The sequence below is a fragment of the Scomber japonicus genome, chromosome 17, assembly GCF_027409825.1.
Source record: "Scomber japonicus isolate fScoJap1 chromosome 17, fScoJap1.pri, whole genome shotgun sequence".
NCBI lineage: Eukaryota > Metazoa > Chordata > Actinopteri > Scombriformes > Scombridae > Scomber > Scomber japonicus.
In genome coordinates, this window is record NC_070594.1 from 29,011,792 (window position 1) to 29,038,078 (window position 26,287).

The 26,287-nt window shown below is 41.1% G+C and overlaps 1 protein-coding gene across 1 annotated transcript; it reads left to right on the top strand.

Annotated features, from left to right (window-relative positions):
• The first annotated feature begins 3,855 nt into the window (after nucleotides 1-3,855).
• Nucleotides 3,856-9,537, top strand: stxbp6l (syntaxin binding protein 6 (amisyn), like). Its single transcript, XM_053336750.1, has 6 exons — nucleotides 3,856-4,009; nucleotides 4,726-4,856; nucleotides 4,996-5,323; nucleotides 5,405-5,523; nucleotides 9,003-9,152; nucleotides 9,514-9,537. The coding sequence occupies exons 1-6, from the start codon at nucleotides 3,856-3,858 to the stop codon at nucleotides 9,535-9,537; spliced, it is 906 nt and encodes a 301-aa protein (XP_053192725.1).
• Nucleotides 9,538-26,287: the final 16,750 nt, after the last annotated feature.

Consider the following 26,287-nt stretch of genomic DNA (forward strand, 5'->3'; position numbering starts at 1 on the left):
TTACACTTTTATCAACGCTTGTAAAAAACCTCCAACAATGAGGCTGAATTTAAAGCATCTAATCACTATTGTATGTAAAGGGTATAGAAAGAAGCGTCCTCACAGCCGACTGGTTACAGCGCATGCCATGTAACTGCAATGCCCCTGGTTTGAGTCCAGCTAGGGATGTTTGTTGCAAGTCGTACCCATTTCTGCCTCTCTGCTTATTTCCTGTTGGCCTCTCTACCACTAACTCTCCAATAAAGGCAAAAAAGCCCCCCCCCCCCCAAAAAAAGGATAGAGAATAGCCCTAATTTATCCTCATTTTGCTGGACTGGTACTAAAAAGTATCATTGAAAATATGCATAATAAGTGGCATAACAATTCTCCATGAACATATATTGCTGATGTATAAACAGCATGGTCATTGACAATCACTGCTGGTGTTTCCCTCTCTGCTCATGTGTAATGCTACTGCTGAACAGCCTTCCAACAATTCTATCTGTCCTTGTTTACACATCAACATTTTTCTTCCTGTGGAAACACCGTAGGCTTACCTTGACCTGTGCCATATCTAAGCAAGAACATACAGTCTAGAGAGTCCTTGTCCAGAAGTCAGAATAGTGTATGCTATTGTACTGAGGACAGAGATGGTATTATGATGTTGGGGTACTCCACCCAGCAGCTTTTTATTGCCTTGGACAGTGGCTGAGGTTCATTTTCGTTCTCTTTAGTAAGTAAACAATCAGATTTCAAATAGCTGTAGATCAATAATTGGAATAAAGTCTAAAGTGAAGTTATTATAACCTTAATTCATAATAATAGTTAATATAGATTATTTTTCAAAGTGCCATTTGCTATTTTAGAATGAAACTATTCAACAATGGACTACAGCTCACATCAAGTGATTTTTGAATTTGAATTGAAATTCATTGATTGAAATGAATTATACCCTTCGTTGCACACAGTTCTGTTGTCATGCTCACTCTTTCTACCCTCGCTGTCCTGTTCATTCTTGATGATGTGGTGCTTTACCTTGGTAGATCTTTGATTTTTCATTAAAATTAAAGAACCTACAACTCCTCTCTGGTCTCATTCATTTAAGTACGTCTGTGTTTCTTCTCTGTGTGTTCAGTGTTTGCTTTTTAGATTTTTTTATGGGCGGTCATAGAACTCTTTGTCTGAACATGTCAGCCATCATTCCTCATGCTAACTAGCCAGCTGTAATTTTCCCTCCAGACTAACCTGGTCCTGGTCCGTAGTAATCTGGTCCTGGTCCTGGTCCTGGTCCTGGTCGTGGTAGTCACCTGGTCCTGGTCCGTAGTAACCTGGTCCTGGTCCTGGTCCGTAGTAACCTGGTCCCGGTCCTGGTCCGTAGTAACCTGGTCCTGGTCCGTAGTAACCTGGTCCTTAGTTTAGCTTTTCTTCAGACTTAACCAGTGTTGCAGTCTGAAACACTGTTTTCTCCTGACAGTTTACTGCTATGGTATAAATGTATAGTGTAATTACGTATACTTGGAATCTAAATTCGTAATGGAAATACAATGATAGGTGTAACCTCACAGTAAGAACCTTCTTCTCACAAACACCCACTCACAGACACCCACAAATGTGTTTATAATAAATACAAGATACATTAGAGTGATACCTGAACATTATTGTATTATTGTAATCCAACTTTTAGACCTACCTGAGTCACTTTAATAGCTATAGCTTATTCTGATGGACATTTCAGTGGCCTACATTATGTTATAGATGCAAAATATGACAGAGCTAATTAAAAACAATTTGCTCTCTGAAGTTTTATTTATCAACCACTCCCCAATTAGTCTCATTTTCTTCAAAACAAAGATCATTTTAAAAAATCAATTAAATTATTAATCTGAATTAATAATCACAGAGAACCACACTGAGGTCTGGGACCAATAAGTTTAAAAAGGGTATTAATCTAAGAATGTCAACAATGTTGATTATAGGATTATCATTGTCAGAACACTGTTACACTGAACCATCCACAGGGCAGCACTAAATCTTGTCAGAGAGAGACACTGTCTTCTGTCCTTGAGATGTGGCACAGCTGTCTCTGGTATTTGGGGAAAGCAGGAGTCACTCTGATAACAGTGAGGCAGTGTAGCAGATGTAGATATGATTCACTTCATGTCTGACATATTCTACACATACAGACATTGAGATTGTAGTGAAAGGTGTAATATTGCAGGTATTATGTCAATATGACTGTCAATAGATCATTTTCACTGTCCATTTTTGCTGAGACATATGGGCATCATATCATCCCCCCGAATCTCTAGGTGATGCAGCACAGAGAAAAATTAAAAAGCACCAAAATAAAAAATAAGAGCGCATAAACTTCTGCTACTTCCTGTATGTCCAGGCCTTGAACACCCCAACCGTGTGAGACGCAGCAGTGCACACACATGCACACGCACAGCAGAGTAGACGTGTACATTGGGGATCAGGGGTTAGGCTGTCCAAATTGAATGAAAATCAATGCAATGTCCTAACAAAGATAGCTGTACAAACTGTGTGTGTGTGTGTGAGAGTGTTTGCGCGTGCATGTGTGGCACAGATGGTGACTGTTCTCTCATTTCCACGTGCATGTCAGCCTCTTCAAATAGGATGGACTGCAGTGTGTGTGTGCCTTCACAGCAGGGCATGCCTCTTGGTGTGCCCGCCAGGGTATAAATTCATGACAGAATCTTTGGGAAATTGAAGTTAATCTAACAGGCTACTAATAACACTTGGAACTAACCAGAAACCTCCCAGAAGCCACTAGAAGATTCAAGCTTGATTTGTTGGTGGAGAACAGGACAAGGACAGGTAACGCAAATCATTTGCACCTACAGTATGTTTCTTCATTTTAAAGGAATGCTTTAGAATTATGAACATACTGTTGTGAATATAAAGACTTTATTTACTACTTTTGAGGATCTTTATATTGAATACACCTGAACTTCAAAAGTCAAAATTGAGAAGACAAAATCTATTGACACTAAACTCTGGAGATGGAAATTTATTGTAAAATGTAACTTTCACATTTGTTTTATGCGCATATGTTTTATGCAAGACTTAGTGTTTTAAGTGTGAAAGTCACCACCAATACATACAAACATTAAAACATTTTTTTACAGGAATCCCTTAAATTTGATTATTGATTAATTTTGACAATCTTAAACAATGTAAGTATGGACAAAATATATAATGGGGGCACTTCTAAATTACCTTGAACATATAGTTGGCAATTCTGTGCTGACATGTCTTGTTACTTAATTGGCTGATACCGATGTGATAAAGTGATTTTCTCTTATCTTATTCATTTCTTTCATATTATCTTGCTTAAGTGTTTTCCTAACATGAAAAAAAAATCACAATCATTAATCAAATATTTTGCAGTATTTGGTGCATTGTCCTTGTCATACACAATAGGAATAAAAAACATACTGAGCGTTGTATAATTGTATGTTTCCCATATAAATCAAACTACACATTAGTATCATCTTAAACTGAATGACGATGATGTATTATAAAGGCTGTGATCTGATTTGTGTTAGTCTTAGACACTTCTCGGCAAAAAGCACCCGGTTTGACCCTGATTTGTCTTTTTGCCCAGCTACACTAATATGGAGCCAAATCTGGGTCATTAGTTTTCTTCATTCGAAAAAGAAAGTCCAACTGAAAGTCCAAGTTTTGATATTGAATTCTGAAAAATACAACAATGTATTAAAATCTCTTTTTTCGAATGAAGAAAACAAACCCAGATTTGGCTCCATACACTAGCTGGATATTAGTCCGATGTTTGAACAGACCTAACAAGCACAGTCATTTCCATCTATCACCTGTGTAGGTCGTGGGACTACAATGAACATTCAGTCTTCCATCAACAAAGAGGTCTTTATCCCTCGTGATGAGCGGATGCTAGTGGCAGTTGAGGTGAAGAGGAGGCAAAGAAAGCGGATGTCATTCCTGCCCACTGGAGCCAAAGGAAACTACACTACATTCATCTGTGTTTCAGGTTAAATCTGATTTGTAGGCTTTCTTTATGTGCTGAAGATTAGCAGAACATCTTTACTTCACAGACATGCAGCGCTAAAAATTGAAAGGAGGTCCATTCTACAGGACAGTAACTCAAGGTAGATAGATTAGACAGACATACAAACATATAGATATGTTTGTACTCTGTGATGACTCTGTGATGTTCAAGTTCAATAAATAAGGCCAGTGTGTTGCTGGTTTGAACTTTTACATTTAGATCAGGATGAGGTTAAGTCCATACAAACCCTATTCACAAGATAAAGATAACAGCACCCATCTATCTGCAACAGAGTTCTTTCAATAAGCTTTTAAACAAGGAGTTGTGTACTGTATACCACGTCTGGGTTGAACAGTGCTGGCACTGGTCACTGGGGAAGCCTCACTGTTAAAAGTTCAATTCAATAGAGCGACTTCATTAGGAGGATTCTGCTTGTACTCACACTGAACACCTCTGCTCACTAATACCCTGCTTATTCTCCAATGCTAACACTGTTTGCTTCTGCTGCTCATTCCACTACCCCAACCATTTTCCTTTGATTGTCAATAATAAGGATGCTCAGCTTCTTACATCTTCTGCAGTTCCCTAGCTGTTCTATTGCAAAAATGTTATTGAAGGCTTTCATATCAGATTTTAGAAGCAACCCTAAATTCATATCGAGAGCACTTTCCAGAGGATCTTGTTTGTTGTCTGTGTAGTGACCAACACAAGGCCACATCAGCTCCTCATTACAAAGGTGAAGCAGTTTGCTGGCTCCTCCACCTTCACCAGGAGGTCCCAGTGGAGAGTGGAGCAGCTTCGACAGGTCAACGGCATTAACCCCAACAAGGTCAGCAGCACTCAGAAACACACACAAAACAAGTCTATCAGCAGGCCCCAGTCTTGTTTACATGTTTTGTTATAATTATTTAAAAGATGCCCATACAATTTAATATTTAGAATACCCTGCCTGTGCTCTGCTCTTTCAGGACAGCCCAGAGTTCGACCTGGTGTTTGACAGTACTGTTGACCAGTGGGTGGCTAGCTCATCAGCAGAGAAGTGCATATTTGTCCAGATCTTGTACCATGCCTGCCAGACCTACTGGGAGGGGAAGGCTGGGACTCTGGGAAAGCCTGGGAAACTGGGCAAGGCGGGCAGCCAGGGGAAAGTGAGCCAGGGTGCTCATCATGAGGTCAGAGCTGGGCCCAGTGGTTCTTCACCCACCTCTGCATCCAAAACCCTGCAAGCCCGACGGAAGAGCTACGTTCCCCCCAAACAGACAGAGTTTATTAACTGCCAGTCCAAACTCACAGGGGGTACGTGACATTTAAAGGTTAAGATCTGGAAATTATTTTAATAATGTCCTTTGTTGTAACATTTTGTCCTTGTTCTGCCAGATGCCTGCACCATGAATTTGGTCATCTACCGCTGCAAAGCCTTCTTGAATCGTATGAAAAATATGGTGATTGCAAACCAAACTCATTCACACGGTCACGGTAAGGCAACTCTTCCAAATGTACACAAAATATCAGCTAGCTAATTATGAGGAGTGTGATAAGTGATAGGAGTGTGATAAGTCATATATATATATAACAGAATGTCTGTTTTACAAACAGGATGTGTGGAGTTTAAACTGGGTATGGAGCATCTAGGTTGTAATTGGATGCATTATGGGAAGTGTAGGATTGAGTCTTTTTGGATCTTGAATAATCCGTGTATCATTCGTTCTTTCTATTTTCGATTGGAAATCAAAAATCAAAAAACGAAAAAGTGACAAATTATTTTGTTTTTTGTTTTTAAATCTAACACAAAAAAAAGGAAAAATGGTTTTTCATATTTCAATTTTAGGCTCAAATAAAAAATACGAAATGGAAAAACGGGCCACAGGACTGAATTTGATTTTAATATTTAATTGGTCGGTTTACGTGACTCCGAAATGGCTCTACGCGCAGCAGAGAGAATTTATCATAGCCCGTGCATGAATTCCGGCGTCAGGTGATGCTTGTGCTTTAAAAAGTGCAAATGAAGCAGATAATGATAACCACATGGATACCTGTGGGACTATAAACAGCTGAGAAACAAGCCACAAAATAAGATGGAGATTGTTATCTTTAGAAAGCAAACAGCAACACCCACTGATAGGTTTACATGAGTGAGGGTAACTGGTCATTGTAAATATTACAAATCTGGAGCCTCGTTTATCAAAAAGGGTGTAAAACTGCTACTACATTTTTGCATACGGCGAAAAGACAATTTCGCAATTTTCCATTGATATATCACACCGGACCCAAGAATGGTGCGGAAGTAAACACACCTCATACTCTGCCCCGCCTGGACACAACCATATATGGTCAGCACGTGCATATTAATTAGCCATGTGCCCTCTGTGGAGCGGCTACAAAGTGACAACAAATTGACAACAAAGACAAGGTGAGAGGGCGGGGGAAAGAAGCGGAACTTCTCCGAAAGCGAAATACACGGCGATATTGGGCAAAATCAGTCAGAAAAATTATCTTGCATTTTAATAAGCTACAATAAAAACAAAAACCTCCCATATCTCATGGAAAGTCAGCAGAAAGAAGAATAATCTTATGTAATCTGAAAAATCCTGTTGATTTTATCAGTCGTCATGTCCTCCTCTTTTAGCGTCACACGCTTTGTTCCCTTAAACAGCACATAGCTCTCCATGGTCGATGGTTGAACGTGATCCGGATAGATGGCGGCTAGAAAGCTAACGCTAACGCTCATTACCAAACTTCCGGGTCACGTAAATTCGACCAATTAAATATTAAAATCAAATTCAGTCCTGTCGTCCGTTTTTCCATTTCGTATTTTTTATTTGAGCCTAAAATTGAAATATGAAAAACCAGACATTTTTTCTTTTTTTGTGTTAGATTTAAAAACAAAAAACAAAATAATTTGTCACTTTTTCGTATTTTGATTTTTGATTTCCAATCGAAAATAGAAAGAACGAATGATACACGGATTTAGAATGGACTGCATTTATATAGTGCTTTTCTAGTCTTAATGACCACTCAAAGTGCTCCACTACTTGGGCTGGGTATCATTTAAAAAATGATAATACCAGTACCAATCCAAGTACGCTTAAAGTGATCAATTGAGTACTTCATTTGATACCCATCACACATTTTGTGCACTTGCTTTTATCTGGTGTAACATATGTGTAGTGTAGCCACACTTTAGAGCGTTTAGGTGGCATCTTGGCTGCTGAACTGCTAAGTGAACTAACTCTAACTCACCGTGACTTTACCATCACAGATGAGTTGTAGCTGCTGTGGCAGTGGGCCAATTACATGTTGTATTAAATCGTAGAATGCTTGCGTGCAAAAAGGATTGATTGCAGGTGTTATTTGACAGGAAATGTTTCGATACTACTTGGTATCTATTTATTTCAGTCAATACCTTAAATGTATTGAGTACCGATACCCAGCCCCATCTACAACACATATCAACATACCATCAGTGTATGAATGAGTGTGGCCATCATTCATACACTGATGGCAGAGGCTGCCATACAGGGTGCCAACCTGCTCACCAGGAGCAATAGAGAGCTCCTTACCTAAAGTGACCCACAATGTTTCTGTGCTCAATCATTCACACACACACACTCGCACACAATTTAAGGGTTCAGTATCCTGGTCAAGCACACTTTGACATGCAGACTGGATCTGGGGATCGAACCATAACCCACTCTATCTATCTAACTTAACCAATGGAGTAACTTTTAATATGATGGCAGAGGTATGAAAGCTAAAACAATGACACTTTACCAGGATCTATCTTCTTATCTATAAACACTCCTGTGGTCCTCAGGTCAATTTTGACCTGGCAGCACATTAGACATTAACTTGAATATGAGGTAGTTGGCTAAAAAGGTCTAACATGGAATTGCATGATCATTTCTACCTCATGCTTTATAAACAGTCAAACCCGACAGGGTCAATTTTGTTTAGTGAAGTGGTTACAGAAAGACTTTGGTTTTTGCATTTTTTTCTCTAAGCATTTTACTATGTTCGGCCTATTCTCTATTTTGGGACTCAAAACAACTTCTTGCCACAGGTTTCATCCCTAACATCTTCACTGTATGACACCATGACTCCTCAGGTCATATTACCCTGGGCTTGTTTCTCTGGGTTATTTTCCCTGCTGCCTTTTTGTCTATTGTCTTCACTGTAATGTACCTCTCTGCTGCAGCAGAAAGGCGTCTCTGTGCTCTGTGATGTGACGGTCAGATGAGAGGAGACTTTGTTTATTTCGGGGAGGTCGACACAAAGGCTGGTCTTTATGAGGCCTGAGACTGAGAGGGAGCACGGTGCACCATTGAACCCACTGACAGGGGCCGTGTAATGGGTGGGAGAGGTGCCAGGCTGCAGCAAGGCACCAACTTACACTTAAACAGCACTGCAACATGCTTAACCTCAGTCGACCGATGATATGCTGTACTATTGATAAAACAGAGTGATGCTTCAGTGAATAAGAAAAGGGAATAACCTCTGACTGACTCAGGGTTGAATCCAATCTAATCTTGAATCTAAAAAACATTTGAAGCTGGTGGGATTTTTTCACACTGACACTAATGCACTCACCATACAACTTTGCCAGTCTGTGATGTCTCACACTCTTCAGTCTGTCAACACTATGGCCACTAGTTGTTGAGATATCTTTCTCTGGAACAGACTGACAGGACATATAGTCTACATATCCATGGTCCCACTTGACCTCAGTGATGCTAGCACCAGGTCAGAATGCTCCTTGTGGATATTGACAGATCCCAGAGGATGAAACATATGAAAAATGTATTTGGTGACCGCCTTCCACCCTTTTTATTGGTGCTTGGAAGAAAAAAATATTTATGATTGGGAATGTTTGTTCTAAACTATATTTTTTGAATTATTACTTGTGCTACACTGACTATTTACCTGAATTAATTTTCCTTTACATGTTTCTCTTCTTATGTGTGTATGAACAGTTCAGTCTGGGCAGCGTGTCAAAGGGAGCATGGGTAATGTAGTTCACAGGGTGAATGTTGCTCTTGGAGAGCGTGGTGATAGACTGACTCGTGCTGAGGACAAGACTGTGGAACTGATGCACAAAGCCCAGCAGTTTGCAGACACTGCTCATAAGGTGACCTATGAGTTGTTAACAGCTCCACCAAATTGTGATTTTTTACCTCTAAACTTCTCACATGGTTTCATTTAAATAAATGTTCAAATGATCCAATATTTCAGCAAAAATCAAAGATTACAGAAAAAGTCCAAAAACTGAAAATACATTTGTGGCCAAAGCACAACTTTTACTGCTATACTTTATCTAAACCAAGCTGATAATATTAATGTACTTTTTACATTGCATTATTGGTACTTTTACTGAAGTAAAGGATGTATTCTTCCACAGCTGATTGATATATACGAGTTCAGATTTGAATAGTATGTGTTTGTTTTGTTTTTTATTGCATTCATGTTTTTTTGTTTTATTTCCTGTGCAGCTTGCCCTGAAGTATTCTAAGTAGAGCTTGCTGGAGGATGAATGGAGCCCTTCAAGAGGATAAAGAGGAATCACTAACACTGTCTAAGGCAGTCTGAGCCCAACAGTTGCAGCTAACTCCTAATAAAAACCTGTCTGTGAGAAGATAGCTGGAGAAGAGACACTCCCACTAACTGTTTCCTTCATATCTGCAGGAGAGCCAACTAAATATTCAGCCTTTGTGATTGAAGTATTTGCTTTTCCTGCTGGGTACAGCCTGTTCCCATGGTCTGAGGATAATCTGCACTATGTTCAGTTTTGATATCCTGCCTGCCATCATATGAGTCTCTTGTACTTTAAGAGAAAAATAAAGTTGAACTTTTAGATTTAAGCTGCAATTATTTGACATTACTTTTTTATGTTAGTTTTAAACATCCTGCAGAGACCTTATTTTCATTGTTATATAGGACTATAGTAACGTTCTTATTACATTATTTAAAAAGACCATGTCTATGAGAAGCCTAACCTATGAGCTGTGTGATGGGTAGTTCTGTTCAGCATGAATCGTACTTCTGTTTTGGTGATGCACCTCATGGTTTGGACTTAATTTGGCTTAATTGCACTAAATGATTGATTTAAAGAACTTCACTCTGTGCTTTGTCATCACCACTGGTTGTCATCATTTTGTGTTTCTGTAGTGTCATGTTGTTGACTCTGTGTTCTCTGTTTTCATGTTGTCAGTCTGGATCTTGTCTGCTGTCCTCTGTCTTGTCTTGTGTATGTCATCACTGTTTTGTAAGTGTCTTTGAGAGTTGAGTTCAGGTTGATCAGGTGGTTCAGGTATGTTGTGTTTTTCATTGGGAGCAGAGGGAGTGAGGTTGGTATATGTATAAAGGTCAGGGTAACGTTAGAAGGTCAAAATGTTTATTTTAGTTTAATTCTTTTGTGTTTGCATCACTTCTTTCAGTGAGCCAGTGTAAGACTGACTTGAACCACAACAGAACTACATTCTTGTGATTCTGAATTCAGTTTGATCTTACACTATATATTACAAGCATTTTCCTGAGACTTTAATATGTTGTGTTTCTTTTTTAGCTTCAGTTGCATGTATGCCATGTATATGTCTGTGATTAATTAACCTATTCACAAAGCTCCCATTCCTTTCTGATCCAAATAAATCATGCTGGACCTTTGTTGAGCTGTCTGTCTGTTGCTGCACTCATCCAGGAGATGAGCTGTTCAGGCTTTTAACCACCAGATGGTGCTCAAACAGCAGGCAAGACACTTTCCACATTTGTATGGTGTAGCAGTTTGAAATGTAACTGATGTGAGTTCAAATAAAATTGTTTATGTCCAACTTAAACATTTCAAACATAGTGTTCACTATATTATACATCAAATATGAATTATTACTTTTTGACCTAAAACAAAAACAAAAAGTAGCAGCATGACAAAACAAGAAGTAGAATAAACTTTTGCACCTTGTAGATACAAATGCAGACTTCACTTTCTTACAGTAGGTATCATTTTATGACTATTACATAATTTATATTAAAAGTTAATTTCAAGTTAATAAAACGTAGTTTCAACAAATTATTATTTTAGATGATATGAATTTAATATTCAAGTCATCAAATTAATTCATTATTTCACATTGAGTATACAGCTGTGGAGGTTATTGATTATTGGATTAGGTTAGGGGCCACTGGAACTCTATGAGTATCCAGAAAATGCACAGGCAACAAATTCATCAACAGGCTAGTTTGATAAAAGGCTTTTATTTTGAGTTACAGTCTCAAATCAAAAGAAGAGTGAATAGTAGCCTATGAGGAGGGTAAAATCAGATAAAATAAAAATGTTGTGCTGTGAAAATACATAAGAGGAGTGATCAATTCCACATATATGTCCTGTAAACAAAATGTTTTTTGCTGTTTAAAGGCCTTACGAGCCAGAGGTCAATGGTGTATTTTCTATACTTGTGTTACGTGCCGTGTGGTTTCTGTGGTTTCTTGTTCCTTTTCTTTTTCTGCAGGTACCGCCCCCTTTTTCCCCCCACTGATGAGCGCAGCTGTGGCTCATCAGGCTGTCCAGCTTAAGAACCCTGTGAAGCTGATACCAGGGCAGTTGGCCTTCTGGCAGTGTGCTGAACAGAGCTGTGTGCCTGGTGTGCCTGGTGTGCCTGGTGTGCCTGGTGTGCCTGGTGTGCGATCGGTTTCCCTTGTTTTTTGGAAGCTCGTCTTTAGTTGTCCGTTAATAAATTGAGTTTTTGGTTTGGATCTCAGAGGCCTGTACTACGAAGCTGGATTTTCTCTTATCGAGGTAACTTCAGGGTTAACCCTGGGTTTTCCGTACTAAGAAGCTGGTTCACTTCTTACCGGGGTAAATCACCATGGTAACTTATGCTGAACGGCTAACCTGCTCCGGAGCAGGTTATGTTCTGGATAAGAGATCAATGAGTACAAAAGCACCACCTCCTGACCAATCAGTTCTCTTATAAAATGACCTGTCCAGTCTTAGAAGATCCTGTCAACATTGCTGCGCGCATCGTGAGAGGAGCGCTTAGGAGAGAAAGAGCTTTTAGTGATAGATGCAATTTTTTAACTGGCCAAAATATATATTTAAAAAATAATCATTGAGGCACGTCGGGGATATTATTCTGTAGGTTTGACATCCTGAGATCAAAGTGTCAGGGAGCATAATAACTGTATTTATTTATTGTAATTGTAAAAAATTGACGAAAATACATATTTGTAAAATAATCCTTGAGGCACATGAGGGATATTATTCTGTATGTTATACAGTTGGTTTGAAATCATTCACTCAAATGGTTGAAGCGCATAATAGGTTTGTATTTTGAATGTTGAATATTAAACTAACTTAATGTCTCTTATGAAAGGAAGGGCACTGAGGAAGCGATCTGCCCCAAACGTCTGTGCCGTAATAAAGTGACATTGTGTGATCAGAGTGCTGTCCGTTTATATTGTCTGATAAATTAATATTGTATGATCTCATGAATTTACACATTAACAGAGTCGGCAATTTTCTGCCAGCATTCCTTCCTGGCTTTTGCTGCTGCAGCATCAGTGTTGCTTTTGGCCTGGATGATGTGATTGAATTCTTCATATTGTTGAAGAATAATTGTCTGCTCCTCCATGGTAAAGTAGTCTGCTCTGCAGGGTTTCTGCATGTTTGTGATTGGTCAGACGCTGCAAACACCTCCCCTTTATGTGAACGCGCAGAGATCCAGATTGGAAAACCCTGGGTTGATTTACCGAGTTGATAACCAGCTTCGTAGTACCGCTTATCCTGGACTGCGAATATCTGGTTAAGTCAACCCAGGTAACGGAGAGATATCCTGGATAGGTTAATCCAGCTTTGTAGTACAGGCCTCTGGTGTCTGGAAATATTTTTGTTTAGTTGTTTTGTTTGTTACTTCCCCACCCCCTAGACACAATCGGGGTCGTAACAGATTTGGGGGCTCGTCCGGGATAGTGGTCCGGTGTGTCTCACGGTGAGTAGTGGTGTCTGAGTGCCATCAGCCTGCGATGTGTGGTGTGTGGCTTCCCCAGTTAAGTCAGGTGAGTGTCCAGCTGGGCTGAGTAATCAGCCTTTCCAACGGGCACTCTTTTGTTGTTTTGCCTTTTTTATCTTCGGGGTTAACTCCGGGCGGGGATTTTATTCTCCAGAGGGGGCTGGCTTGTCAGGGTCCGCTGATGTTTAGGCCTGTAAGACGCCTCGAGCCCAGCACGCCTCAGAAGATAGGTAGGTAAGTTTGTATTGGGCAGGTTCTGGGGAGGTTTGTTTCGTCGATTGGCGCTGTTGCTGTTTGGTCTCCGACGTCATATTTGCCGTGTTGGTTTCCGGTGGTGTGGCAACCGCGTTGCTGTGTGGTTGGTGTGTGTGTGTCTTGCTTTTCCCAAGGTGTGTGGGAAGCATGTCAACTTTTTATGTAAATGTGTTTGCCTCCTACCTGTCTCTGACTGCGTTGGATTGACTTGCATGTGATTGCGGAGTACTATGGGATTGATGTGTCACGGTCTCTGCCGAAAGCGGAGCTTAGAGCCGTCGTTCTGGAGGGTTTGTTGACTAGGGGAGTGGTAAGTTTGCCAGCCCCTGGGGATGTATCCCAGGTTGCGGTCGGGGCAGAAGCTTCCCCGTGTGTGAGTCACCAGGAAGCGGATAGGTTTTCGGCGGCGGGCCGCTCAGGTCATCCGGCTGGCGGGACTGCCGGACAGCCGGTTAGTTTTACTCCGGTCATGCAGGGGGATCAAGTGATCATGAAGCCAGTCACGTTACCGCCTTTTGTTCCTTTCTCTGCTGAGTCAAGCCCTGGCTCCAAATTGGATGCCAGATTAAAAATCCGGTTAGCTCGACTTCAGTTGGAAAAGGAGGAGGAGGAGCGGGAGCGGGAGCAGGAGCGCGAGTGCGAGTATCAGCTTCAGCTTAAGAGGCTGGAGGCAGACACTGCTGTCAGGCTGCGCCAGGTGGAGGTGCAGGCCCGTGCAGCTCTGTCCTCTGAGGTCCAAGCTACACCGGGCCCAGCTGTCTCCTTTGATGTAAGCAAACACATTTCTTTGGTCCCTACATTTCACGAGGCAGAAGTTGAGTCCTACCTTGGTGCATTTGAGCGTATTGCCGCTGCGTTACGCTGGCCGGCAGATGTGTGGGCTATTTTGCTACAGTGTAAGCTGACAGACAGGGCTCAGGAGGCTTGCTCTTCTTTGTCGGTGGAAGACGGGCTAAACTATGAGCAGGTTAAGGGTGCTATTCTGCGTGCTTATGAGCTTGTGCCGGAGGCTTACAGACAGCGTTTTCGCGGTCTCAGGAAAGCCCAGAACCAAAATCGCATCGACTTTGCCAGAGAGAAGGGGATGCTGTTTGACAGGTGGTGTGCTGCATGTAAAGCTAGGGATCTTGCTTCGGTATGAGAGTTAATGCTACTGGAGGAGTTCAAGAACTGTGTTCCAGAGCGTACCGCGGTATATTTAAATGAGCAGAAGGTGACCACTCTGCAGCAGGCTGCTACTCTGGTAGATGAGTTTACGCTTACACATAAGGGTATGTTTGTCAGACGTGAACCTGCCTATCGTCAGTGGTCTCCAAGGCCTAGCTCACCGGTGCCTGGTGCTGAGGTTTCTACCTCCTCCAAGTCTGAGAGAGTGTTTTTTTTCTGCCATGAGACGGGTCACTTAATTGCCAACTGCACTGCCTGGAATCAGGGGGCTCCATTGAAACCGAAAGGGGTGGGGCTGATCAAAACCTCCCTCAGTGACACCTCCAACCTGTCTGGGGTACCCGATGACTGTTTTAGACCATTTATTTTTTCCTGTTACGTGTCACAGGAAAGCCAGAGGACCAGCGTCTGGTGAGAGTCTTGCGTGACACTGCCTGTTCGCAGTCTCTTATTCTTGACAGTGTCCTACCTGCAGCTGTCACATCTGATGTGAGTGCTGTGGTCGTAAGAGGGATTGAAATGGGTTTTGTTCCTGCACCCCTACATCGTGTACATATAAAATCTGATCTGGCCACTGGTTTCGTCCCTGTTGGTGTCCGTTCCTGTTTTCCAATCGATGGCATTGACTTCATCATGGGAAATGACATTGCTGGCGGTAAAGTTTATCCTGTGTCTGAGGTGGTTAGTGAACCTCTACCTGAGTCGGAGCAGGATGGTCAAGTCAAACGGCACCCTGATGCCTTCGTTAGTGTGTTAACTGGAGCTCAGGCCCGAAAGCAGGCACCGGAAGTTGATTTGACGGACTCATTGTTTGTGGCTGCTCTATCGCAGGATGTGTTGCCCTCTAGTGAAGGTTCAGTGAACTGCAGGTTGAAGGAACCAGAGAAGGTGACTGAACCTGTGGTTACTCCTGCAACCCCATTGCCCCTGAACCCTAAGGCGCTCATTGCTGCACAGGCAGATGATCCTTTGCTTGCATGTGCAAAATCTGAGGGGGATGATGGGATGTCTTCTGGACAGCAGTGTGGCAGGCTGTCATTTCAGAGTTTCTGTCCAGTGCTACGCACCATCGGTCTTGGGTGTTACATGCTGTGTGGTGTTTGGTGCTATTTGTCTGAAATGGTGATTGTGACCATGCTTTTGTTAATGCCAAGTCTCTTCTCTGCAGTGCTCCAGTGCTGGCTGCACCCGAACTTCTCTGGGCCTTTAGGCTTGAGGTGGATACTCGTGCCCTTGGAGCGGTGCTACTTCAGGCTGGTGTGGTGTCACCCGGTGTGCAAGCTTTATTTTGTTAGGGCATCCTGTGGGATGATTTGTGGGAGGTGGGGTTGATTTTTATGGGTGGGGCTGTTACGTGCTGTGTGCTTTCTGTGGTTTCTTGTTCCTTTTCTTTTTCTGCAGGTACCGCCCCCTTTTTTCCCCCACTGATTAGCGCAGCTGTGGCTCATCAGGCTGTCCAGCTTAAGAACCCTGTGAAGCTGATGCCAGGGCAGTTGGCCTTCTGGCAGTGTGCTGAACAGAGCTGTGTGCGTGTGTCTGAGTCTGGTGTTCCTGGTGTTCCTGGTGTTCCTGGTGTTCCTGGTGTTCCTGGTGTTCCTGGTGTTCCTGGTGTTCCTGGTGTTCCTGGTGTTCCTGGTGTTCCTGTCGTTCCTGTCGTTCCTGTCGTTCCTGTCAGCGGTGTGATTTGACTGCCTCATCATCGATCGGTTTCCCTTGTTTTTTGGAAGCTCATCTTTAGTTGTCCGTTAATAAATTGAGTTTTTGGTTTGGATCTCAGAGGGGTATTGCACAAAAGTAGAATAAAGAAATCCAGGACAACTGAGCAAGCGCAGCTTGATCTAGTCTGACCGGTGCATCTTGGCTTATTCGGTTGCACGTTTGCTGAGCCAGGATGAAAAGGCGCGGCTATGTCAGCCAGGTGTAGATAGTTGGGATAAGTGCGTGTTCACGGCATTCTCAAATAGACCCATGCCATCGATCACAGAATCACAGATTGGAAAATGGAAAGGTGTTGCGCGTCATTCTTCACGGCCGCTGAACAACAGCTCCTGATGGAATTTCATGATGAGGTTAAAGAAAATAAAGAATAAAGAAAAAAAGGCAACATAAGCACAAAGCACTGTAATCAAGGAAAAGGAGAAAGCCTGGCAGACAATCGCGGACCGGCTCAATGCATAAGTAGTGCAATTAATATACAATTATCGGGTTAAGCATAGTTCAGTGGGTAGAGCACTTGCCCCATGTGTTGAGGCTACAGTCCTCGCTGCAGGCAATCCTGGTTCAAATCCCGCACCAAGCACTCCTATCCTGCATGTCATTCCCCCCTCTCTGTCTCCAGTTTTCCTGTCTCTCTCTACTAACTGTACATCAAAGGCAAAAAGCCCAAAAAATATACTTTAAAAAAAAGTACAATTAATACAACAGTGCAGTCCACTAGAACTGTCAAAATTACAATTAAAGGACTAAAGAAGTTACTGTCCAAGCCCACTAATCAACAGTTTTGATTTAAATTAAAATAAACACTTTGATTTAAATGTGGCAAGTAAAAGTGCATGCTACTCAGGAAATATAATTAAGTGCAAACAATTATTATAATTAGGTGTAGGGCAGGGGGAAGGCATATCTGCAGCTGCAGGATGCACTTCTGCAGATGAGGAGACAGTGTTGCTGGACTCCAGGCTTGAGGTATCATGTCAATTTTGTGGAAATGTCTTGCTCATTTAGCCCATAATGGATATGAAGTCAGTGATTTGGTGCTAATAGAAAATAAGGTGTAACAGGACCCAGATGCTGCTCAGCCTCAGAAGCAGCCAAGTAACATTGTGAGTATCGGCTAGTAAATAGTACAAAGTAAATCTACTGTACGTTATACACAATAATGATACCACATGAATGACTATAAAATGACTGTTGCAATTAAACAGTCAACAGACTTTAATGAAACGACAATATAGTCTATTATATCAACATATTTAGAAAGACCATGGAAATGCTGTAAAACCCATTAATTTGTCACATGATTGACAGTAGAACTGCCCCTAACCCTGAGAATAATCTTAGCCTGGTTGTTAGCCTGGTCTGGAGCAGGCTAGCTGCAGAGAATAAATCACCATAGTAACTGGGCCGGGTTAAATTTAACCTGCTTTCATGCAACCGACTTGAGTCTAAATTCAGCCAGGATAACTAACATATCCCGTCTTAATCCCTTATCCTGGTTTCGTGCAATACCCCTCTGGTGTCTGGGAATATTTTTGTTTAGTTGTTTTGTTTGTTACTTCCCCACCCCCTAGACACAATCGGGGTCGTAACAACTTGTGATTAGCCTAAATATTCACTGCTGTTGCCATTTCTTCTGTTGTACAAATAACCATGTTTTTATTCTGCCAGTAGTATAACCAGTGTCACACGCCGTTGTATACGAATTACTATTTGCTATGTTGTATCTTAACTCAGAAGTTCGTCTTAATTATGGTGATTAAAAAAGGTGTTAGTACTGATCACTGATGGTGACAAGTCAGTTTACACAATCAGGTTACATTCTGAAGCTGGAGTTCAGAGCAAATGCAATACAATGTGTAACGCATGTATGTATGTATGTATCCATATTAATGAGTACTTAAAAAACTGAATACAAAATGATGGAAGTGTCTGATAAGAAGTAGGTTCAATTCCTCGTTAGTATAGTGGACAGTATCGCCATCTGTCACGCGCGGGCCGCGCATAGTTGTAATTCATTGCCAGCCAATCAGATTGCAGCACTTTTTGGCTGCTGTCCTTCGTTCTGAATATTGCTTTCCCTGTCAGTGGTACTGAACTTCTGGTACTAGTTATTCAAAATTGCACGAGGCAGGTTAGAATTAACACCTGTTCAGTCTGAAATCTGTGTATCATTTGTATATAACTGTATAGAGGGAGGCCCAAAGTATATCATGTAATATAGTATAACATATTATCAAGACTGATATACTGCTGCATTCAAAATGAATTAAAAATAACTTCTTTGACCAATGCTTTGAAGATGAAATCAAGAGAAACAAGTTCATTGAAAATCTTTTTAATCAGACCCACTCCAACACGTGCCTTCAGTGGAAAATCAAATTTTTCACCCTACCATCCAAATTACATCAGTCAATACACAAATACAATATACAAATATACAAAATATTATATCACAAGTCACCATGGATGCTATCAAGGTTCCTGTTGTAGTCAGGTTTCTGTCTTGTTCAGACGCAGTAAGGAAGGCACTAATGAATGGGACTTTCCAGCAGAGCACCAGAGACTTCTATGTATTTTTCTCTGCTGCCCACCCCTCCTTTTCCATGGAATAGAATGAAGAGGCTTGAAATTCCCTCCATGACATCTCCTTTAGCATTTTAGCTGGGCAGTAAATATATTTCCCTGCCACTCCTGGGAACCCTGTGTGAATGTGTTAACTGTTAGGGCCCTGCTTTAGCTGTGTCCGATAAAAACGGCACAGTCTTCCCTTATGTTGACGATCTGACAGTTTCCTCTTCTTTTCAGCTTTGTCCTCCACTCTGTGCTGTGTCAGCTGCAATTCACGCTGAAAGAAGTCAGTCTGTGAAAACTCTTCAAGTGGCATTCTAGGGTTGGTCAGGCCCTCTGCAGAATACGATTTGAACACTTTTACAGAGCAGTAGTAGTATCTGATTGGTCCTGATTGGTAAAAGTGATGGACTGACGATCCATCACTTTGGTAGCTTGATTTTGGTTGGTCACACGACAGACATTTTTTTGTCTGTCTGGGTTGTTGTTGCTGCTGCTGTTGTTGTTGTTGCAGTGGGACTTGATCTACAGGATTAACAATAGCTGGTGGCAGTTCTAAAACCGGGATATGTACAGTTGCACTGCCCTCCGTTAAACTTTGCCACAGTTTTTGTGTCTCCTCCAATTTTTCTGGACTGGTATTCAGTGATGAGCTGGTGTTTAACTGTTTTGCAAGGTGTTTTATGTATTGTGTTATGTGGTGTTTGGTTGTGGGGTGAAGCAGACTGTTACCATGTGACCATAACTGCATAGTCTTGATCCACAAGCTTCAACATGTCCTTCTGTCTGCGGTGTTTGTCTAGTAGACCATCGATAGCTTCTTTCATAGGTGGTGTCCAGCGCTTGTGGTCCAACACAAAGACCCGCCCACCCGTCTATATGGGTCCGATGCGAGCACTCCTTGGTGAAGAACTCGGCGGCAGGGGCAGGGCATGTGAGATTTCTGGAACACAGTCAGGCGATAAGAGTTCCTCAGTTGTTCATGTTATTACATTAAAACATACAGAAAAACTTTATACACAGTGTTATGTTAACTTACCCATTGCAACTGGATGCTTCTGATCATCCTCTTGTGGCATTTCCTGCTTTTGCAGTGCACTAGCAGAGTGGACAGGGCTGACAGATGGTGCTGGTCCGGGTGATGTCAAGGCAGAGGGCAGTGTCAAACTTGGGGAGGGTGCTGTGTCTGGGGCTTGGACAGGTGACACGGGAGCAACTGGTTTGTTCTCTTTTGTGTTCTGTGTTTGTCCCAATCTAGAGGGACTGGACGACAGATGATAGTGGTACCCCTCCTGCTGCGATGTACGTCTGACAGGGATCCACATAGGGACTTTGGCACCTTCACCAGGTACATGGTTCATGAAGGATTTCACCATACCTGTACATGATGCCGTCAGGGAGTTCAGGGTCACCGAGGCAACCATGGAGAATGTGCACACGCTGTATGCGCCAAGTCTTCAGCATGGAGGGTTTAAAGAGTGGTGTATTGTTTGGATCAGTGGTCAGGTGGAAATGCTAGAGAACTTTCTGTAGTCTGTCGACCAGTTTTGTTGACGGTGGAATTCTGGTCCTGCAGTGCTCTCTGATGTGCTGTTTTGTAGGATTTGGTGGCTGAATTCCACAAAACAGATATGCATCCTTGAGTTTCTTCAGGTTGTCCAGATCCACGACAGAGAAGGCAGCGGAGAGGAGCTGACAGAAGGTGCTGTAGAGTGGATGATGCTCTGAGGTGCACTCTCGTGTGAAACGCCTCATGCAATGAAACAAATCCAGCTTGACCACAATGCTGGAGTTGTACTGCGTACGGGATGCACATGTGTTCTCCAGAGTCCCAGCAGTGGCCTCAGTAATGATAAACTCTGTGGTCTTCCAGACATCCCAGTTGAGGTGCTCTCCATGGTGAACGTCAGGGATTCTAAATGGTGCGCAGCAATCTCTGAAAACAAGGAGCAGGAAATTATTACAATTTCAAAAATTGCTTTTTTAAAAATCATAAATGTGATGAATGTTATGAGTGAGAGTGAAAGCTAATACTGTTGTTTCTCACCTGTCAACCCAGTGGTAATTGGCCTTCTCCACCCCTGCATCATTGTATCTCTTGGATAAACCCTGGTACATGGGTTCAAGGGATGTGTCTGCCTCTGACTGCACCATTACCCAGGAGGCAATCATCCAGTTCTCATTCATGATGGCATAACTGGACATGGAGCCAGATGACAAGGTCACTTTTCGTGCCACCTTCCCTGTATGGTCAGACCGCAACACCTGTCCAAAAGTGCCCTGCAAGAGTTTGGTCATGGCTGGCTCTTGGCGCCGGTACTCATCAATGAGACAGTCAGTGAGGTAGGCAGCAGAGACAGAGATTCCACACCACCCATCTGTGTCATCATAGGCTCCAAAAGACTGTGGCGAGTCATCACCCTCACAAGGTTACCAAGAGTCTTCTGCCCATACGCCCCCGCTTCAGCATCCCTGATGTTCTCTATGCTGTGAAGGTATGCCAGATGAGCTTGTTCCTATTTAAGGTGCATCAGCTCATTCACCTGGTTTTTGGGTGATTTGCTCGCGCACCTTAGTTCATGAAGCACAGACTTGCAAATTGCCTTCTTGTATGTGAGGAAAGCTGGCAGAATGTTAGTGAACCGTTTCGGCAGTTTTTCCAGCCACCGAGGACTATCGGCAAACCAGACACTCTTGCACATCCTGCAGCGCAGGCTTGAAGCAAAGATGTAATATTGTCCACTGGTGCCAACAATCACTCGGGGCCTCCCCACACCGGCTGACACTATGTCTGGCTTTGGACAACCGTGAAGACATGGGAGTATATAATTATTTCTCAGGCTCACCATAATATCACTCTCTGGTTTCCAGATGAAGAATGGATGGAGCTGAAAGAAGTTCTGTGATGGGAGAGTTGACACAGTATCGATGAGCTCTAGCTGTGGAGGGAGACGCGTTTCCGGGCTTGATCATATGGTGGGACCCGGGCCACAGTCCCAGAGACTGGAGTTCTGTCCTCATCCACACCTTCTGATGATAAGAACAGGTCCAGCTGTTGATATCCTGATCCGACTTCAGTACCGGTGGGGGAACAAAAGTAGAGGGCTCAGCTGAGGGAACAAGAATGAAAAACAAAAACATAATCAGCGACATGTAGTCATGTTCACGCATATTTTATTAATATCACAAATTATATAATACATTTAAACACATTTTGGCCAGAATAACATCTTCAGAGTAGTCATAAAAACATCTTACTGCGTGGTGGCTCAGGTGTCTGTGGGGCTGGTCTGAGTGTCCATGCACTGAAAAAAACAACTCATAAGATTTACTTAAAAAATATATTGTAAGTATTTGCACGCAAATGATTTAAGTAAAATTTAATGCTGCAATATCAAGTAACACTCACTTGCCAGTATCAAGTAAATTTTACTTACCATAAAACACAACAGTTGTGAAGATATTAAGTAACATTTACTTAACTACATCCAAGTTTGAAGTTATATTTATTTAAACGAATTAAGTAAAGTCTACTTATTTTCAACATCAAGTTAAGTAAATTTTATATACCTGTAGTATTTGCTGTTATGAAGTAATTTAGTAGATTTGAATGATTTTCTTGTGCTTGACATTTTAATTGACTTGGTTACATTACATTACATTATTCACTAAAATGAGGTAATCATTGCCAGTTTTCTTTTGATAAATGTTACCAAATAAATGTAACCAATACTCTAATGCATTTAATATATATTTATCACATATCACACAACTATATTACAATGCAATTAAACTGTTTATTTTTCATTTTAAACAGTTTAACAAACAAGAACAGTCAAAGTAAATCCACTACTATTGTGGATTGAATTGCCCAATCTTTTAATGGGGCAGCCATAAATGTAACATTGGCATGAATGACATAAAAAGAACAAACAGACAGTATTACACAGTATACACATCCAATATACACTATTGGGGCAAAATATTAGGAACACTGTCAATATAATGCACTATAATGGTAGACCAGCACCATCCACCACAACTTCAGTAATAAACGAATAGTAATAGTGGAATGATCACCTTACTGACAATGTAAATAAAAAGTGAGCATGTAGAAGCTTAACAAAAGTAGAAGCTGGCAGAGCTATTGTACTGGAAATAAATATTGCATTAGATTGTGCAGGTGTCCCAATACTTTTGTACATGCAGTACAGATCTGGAATAGTGCTTTTCAAATACGCAGTGAAAAATGTTCATTACAGAAATATAATACTCAGATATTCAAGAACATTTAACAGTTTAACTTCACTTTCAATCAAACTACTATCCTCTGTTACCTCACTTGCCTGACTTGAATGTGTCTGGAACACAGTATATTTAAAATCTTCAATGCAGTGAGGATTGTACTTCCTACTTTTACGTGAAGCAAAAGTTGAATATATATTCGTACTGTAGTCACAATCTTTAAAAACACAGTTTCGTGCTTTTTCAGATGAGTCCCGAGGTGTTCAAAATATTGCTTCTGTGTTAAAACTACATGAATTACATACAAGACACGAAAATGAAACTATCTGCCCTGACTGTTGAGTCTGTGTATGATTTCTAGACAAATGTGCATGAAGTGCCCCCCAACTTTTAAATAAACAAGTACAATCTGAGTACAAGCAGGGTAGTGACCGGCCTTGACCAGTGTGTGGATGCTTCAACCTAGAATGTTTTATGAGCTCTAAACGTTTTGATGACCTAAAATTGCATCTTTTGCACGACCATCCCATATCACAAGAGGCCTACTCTTTCTCCCTGTTGAATTTCTCCTCGACCTCCTCTCCCTAGACCTCAACTCCAACTGTCCACAAAGTCCACTGGCTCCTCCAAAGGGCACCTTGAAAATGAAGAGACACAATTTGTGGTATTAAAACAATGGTCTAAATTCAGCCACAATTTTAATATTACGTTATGATGGATGAATAAGGGAAAATAACAAAACAATATCATATCATGCATACATTATTTTCTACTTGCCTGAATGATGAGAATAATGTTCTGTTCTGATTTGCTTCCTGTTGATAGATTGAAAAATATTTTAATAAGACTTCATAAGAAATAAACTATCATGAACAAACACAAATTAACATTTTGTTTTGTCTAGTTAAATAAAACAATTAACACATTTTGATTCTACAAAAACACGAATCCTGAGTAAAATAATACACAGACCCTGAAGATTAATAAAAACAGGGTCTGTAGGATAATCTAGTCCAGATTTGAGAAGTCAAGGGTCAGTGGTTTTTAATCTGGACCTGGTCTAATGAGGTCTATAGTCCAAAAAAACAAAAGAACAAACAGTGAAATGTGCCTTTATAGCATTTTCACAAATAGATTAAGGGTTTCACAAATCAGGGACTGTGTTTTTATGATTCATTAATTTTATTCATTCATTCATTTTAAATTCATTCCCCCTTAACTTTTCCCTTAAATGCAGAATCGGAGGCTGGCGAATCGGAAGCTAACTTCAGCGTCGTGCGCTATGCTAACTTTAAGTTAACTTATGAACAGTGACATATCTTGCGTCAAACTACATGCAGACTTATATATTATCACACATTTAAAACACAACGGTAATAACTTACCTGCGAAATGACTGTCGTACGTGCTACACCTTGCTCTGTGATCCTGTAACGTCCGGAGCAGAGTCAGTCCTGTTGTATTGTGCGCATGCGTCGTGCATGCGTTTCAAAACGCTGCACTTTCAGAGTAAAGTGTTATGTCACTATATATTAACAGACAGTCTCAGAATCAGACGGACGGACTCCGACGCTTTCAGCTCATTCGGACATTTGTTTATTTTCCAGCAGGCCCTACAGGAAGTTACGTCATTCTAAAGAAACATTACACCTGAACTCTCACTGCACATAAAGTTTATGTAGTATTTCTAGGTTTATGTACATACAACTATTAAACATTTAAATAGTATGAGGAAACCGAAGTAAAACTTACTCTTCCCCCATAATTCATGTATTACATTAATAAAATGTTTAATTTTACTTAAGAAACTCTAGTTCTTACTGAATCTTAAAAATACAAGGTAGAAATTATGACAGTTAATCTAATAGAGTTTACTGCACCAAAAAGTCATTTTTTTCAGTGTGGGGGAATGGCAGCAGAAGGATGAGCTGAGAGAGCAAGGATGAAAAAAGAAAAAGTGGATTAGTGAGATGAACATTTACACTTGCTATTTTTGTTATTATAGACTGTTTAATAACGGACATATTTTGGGCACAATAACATTTTTAGAATAGAACTGGGAACTGTGGGAACAAGGATGACAAAGTAAATATATTTGGTGAAATTAAGTCATTTTATACATTTTATTATCATCATAGATTGTACAATAAATTAAACCCTTTTTAAGGCCAGAGTAACATCTTCAGAGTAGACATAAAAACATCTTACTGTGTGGTGGCTCAGGTGTCTGTGTGTCTGGTCTGAGTGTCCGTGGGGGAACGGCAACAGAAGGATTAGCTGAGACAGCAAGGATGAAAAAAGAAAAAGATTAATGAGAGGTCTGAATATTTATACGTTTTATTGTTATTATCATAGACTGTATATAAAAGACAAATTTGGGGAACAGTAACGCTTAAAGAGTTATGAAAACATCCTACTGTGTGTTTGCTCAGGTCTACGAGTCGCAGAGGAGGTCTCAGATGGTGGGAGGATTTCTGAAAAGATCAATGTACTCCAATTAACTCTATTTACTTTATACTGTATCATTTATTCATTTATTTTATTGCCATATTTGCTACCACTGCTGCACAGCCATGTAGGAACTTTAACACTCACATGGGCCACAGTGCAGACTTTTATTTGAAAAAAAAATTAAATTGAAAATCAGCCCATTATACACACCTGGTGAGCTGGGGAGCTCTTTCACCAGAAACTGCAGCTCAGGAGGAAGGGACACAGGTCTCTTCACTGTACAAGGGGGGACAGAAAGGGACAGAAAGACAATCAGCTAACAAAAAGCATTCATCAGTAAATGACTGAAATATTACTCATATTACCACAGTGCATAAGATAATTTATTTATTGGATTAACAGAAATACATTACAAATGGACAAACAACCTATAATGCAATTACCATCTTCTAGTGGCTCGTGCAGATTCCTTTGGGTTTCAGCAGATGGTCTGGACAGTAATGCAGACGGTACTAAAGCAGACAATATTATGTCAGTTAGAAACATGACACAGTTGGTCTTAGTGAAGGCACAAACCAACAAAATCGTTCTTCACCCGCTAAGTCTTAAAAGTTCAACGGGTACTAATTTAATGGAAATATAACAATACACTTAATTCATACATACATTTGGATAGTTTTGTATTGACCGGTGCCCAATAATAATAATCTTCTTTAGCCCTTTTTTTAGTCGAAGCAGGGGAAGCAATATGATTTTTTCCTACGAAAAAAATGGGTACTTACCCTCATCGTTGAGGAAATCAATTCATGAACCCTATTGGTTAGTTGGAACATCAGCATGCAAACATAACATTAGTGGA

Bases quoted from the DNA above. Each gene is read 5' to 3' on its own strand.
- stxbp6l (XM_053336750.1), top strand. From the start codon at position 3,856: ATGAACATTCAGTCTTCCATCAACAAAGAGGTCTTTATCCCTCGTGAT. The intron at 4,010-4,725 runs GTTAAATCTGAT...TTGTCTGTGTAG, and splicing joins TACATTCATCTGTGTTTCAG to TGACCAACACAAGGCCACAT. The intron at 9,153-9,513 runs GTGACCTATGAG...TTTCCTGTGCAG, and splicing joins TTGCAGACACTGCTCATAAG to CTTGCCCTGAAGTATTCTAA.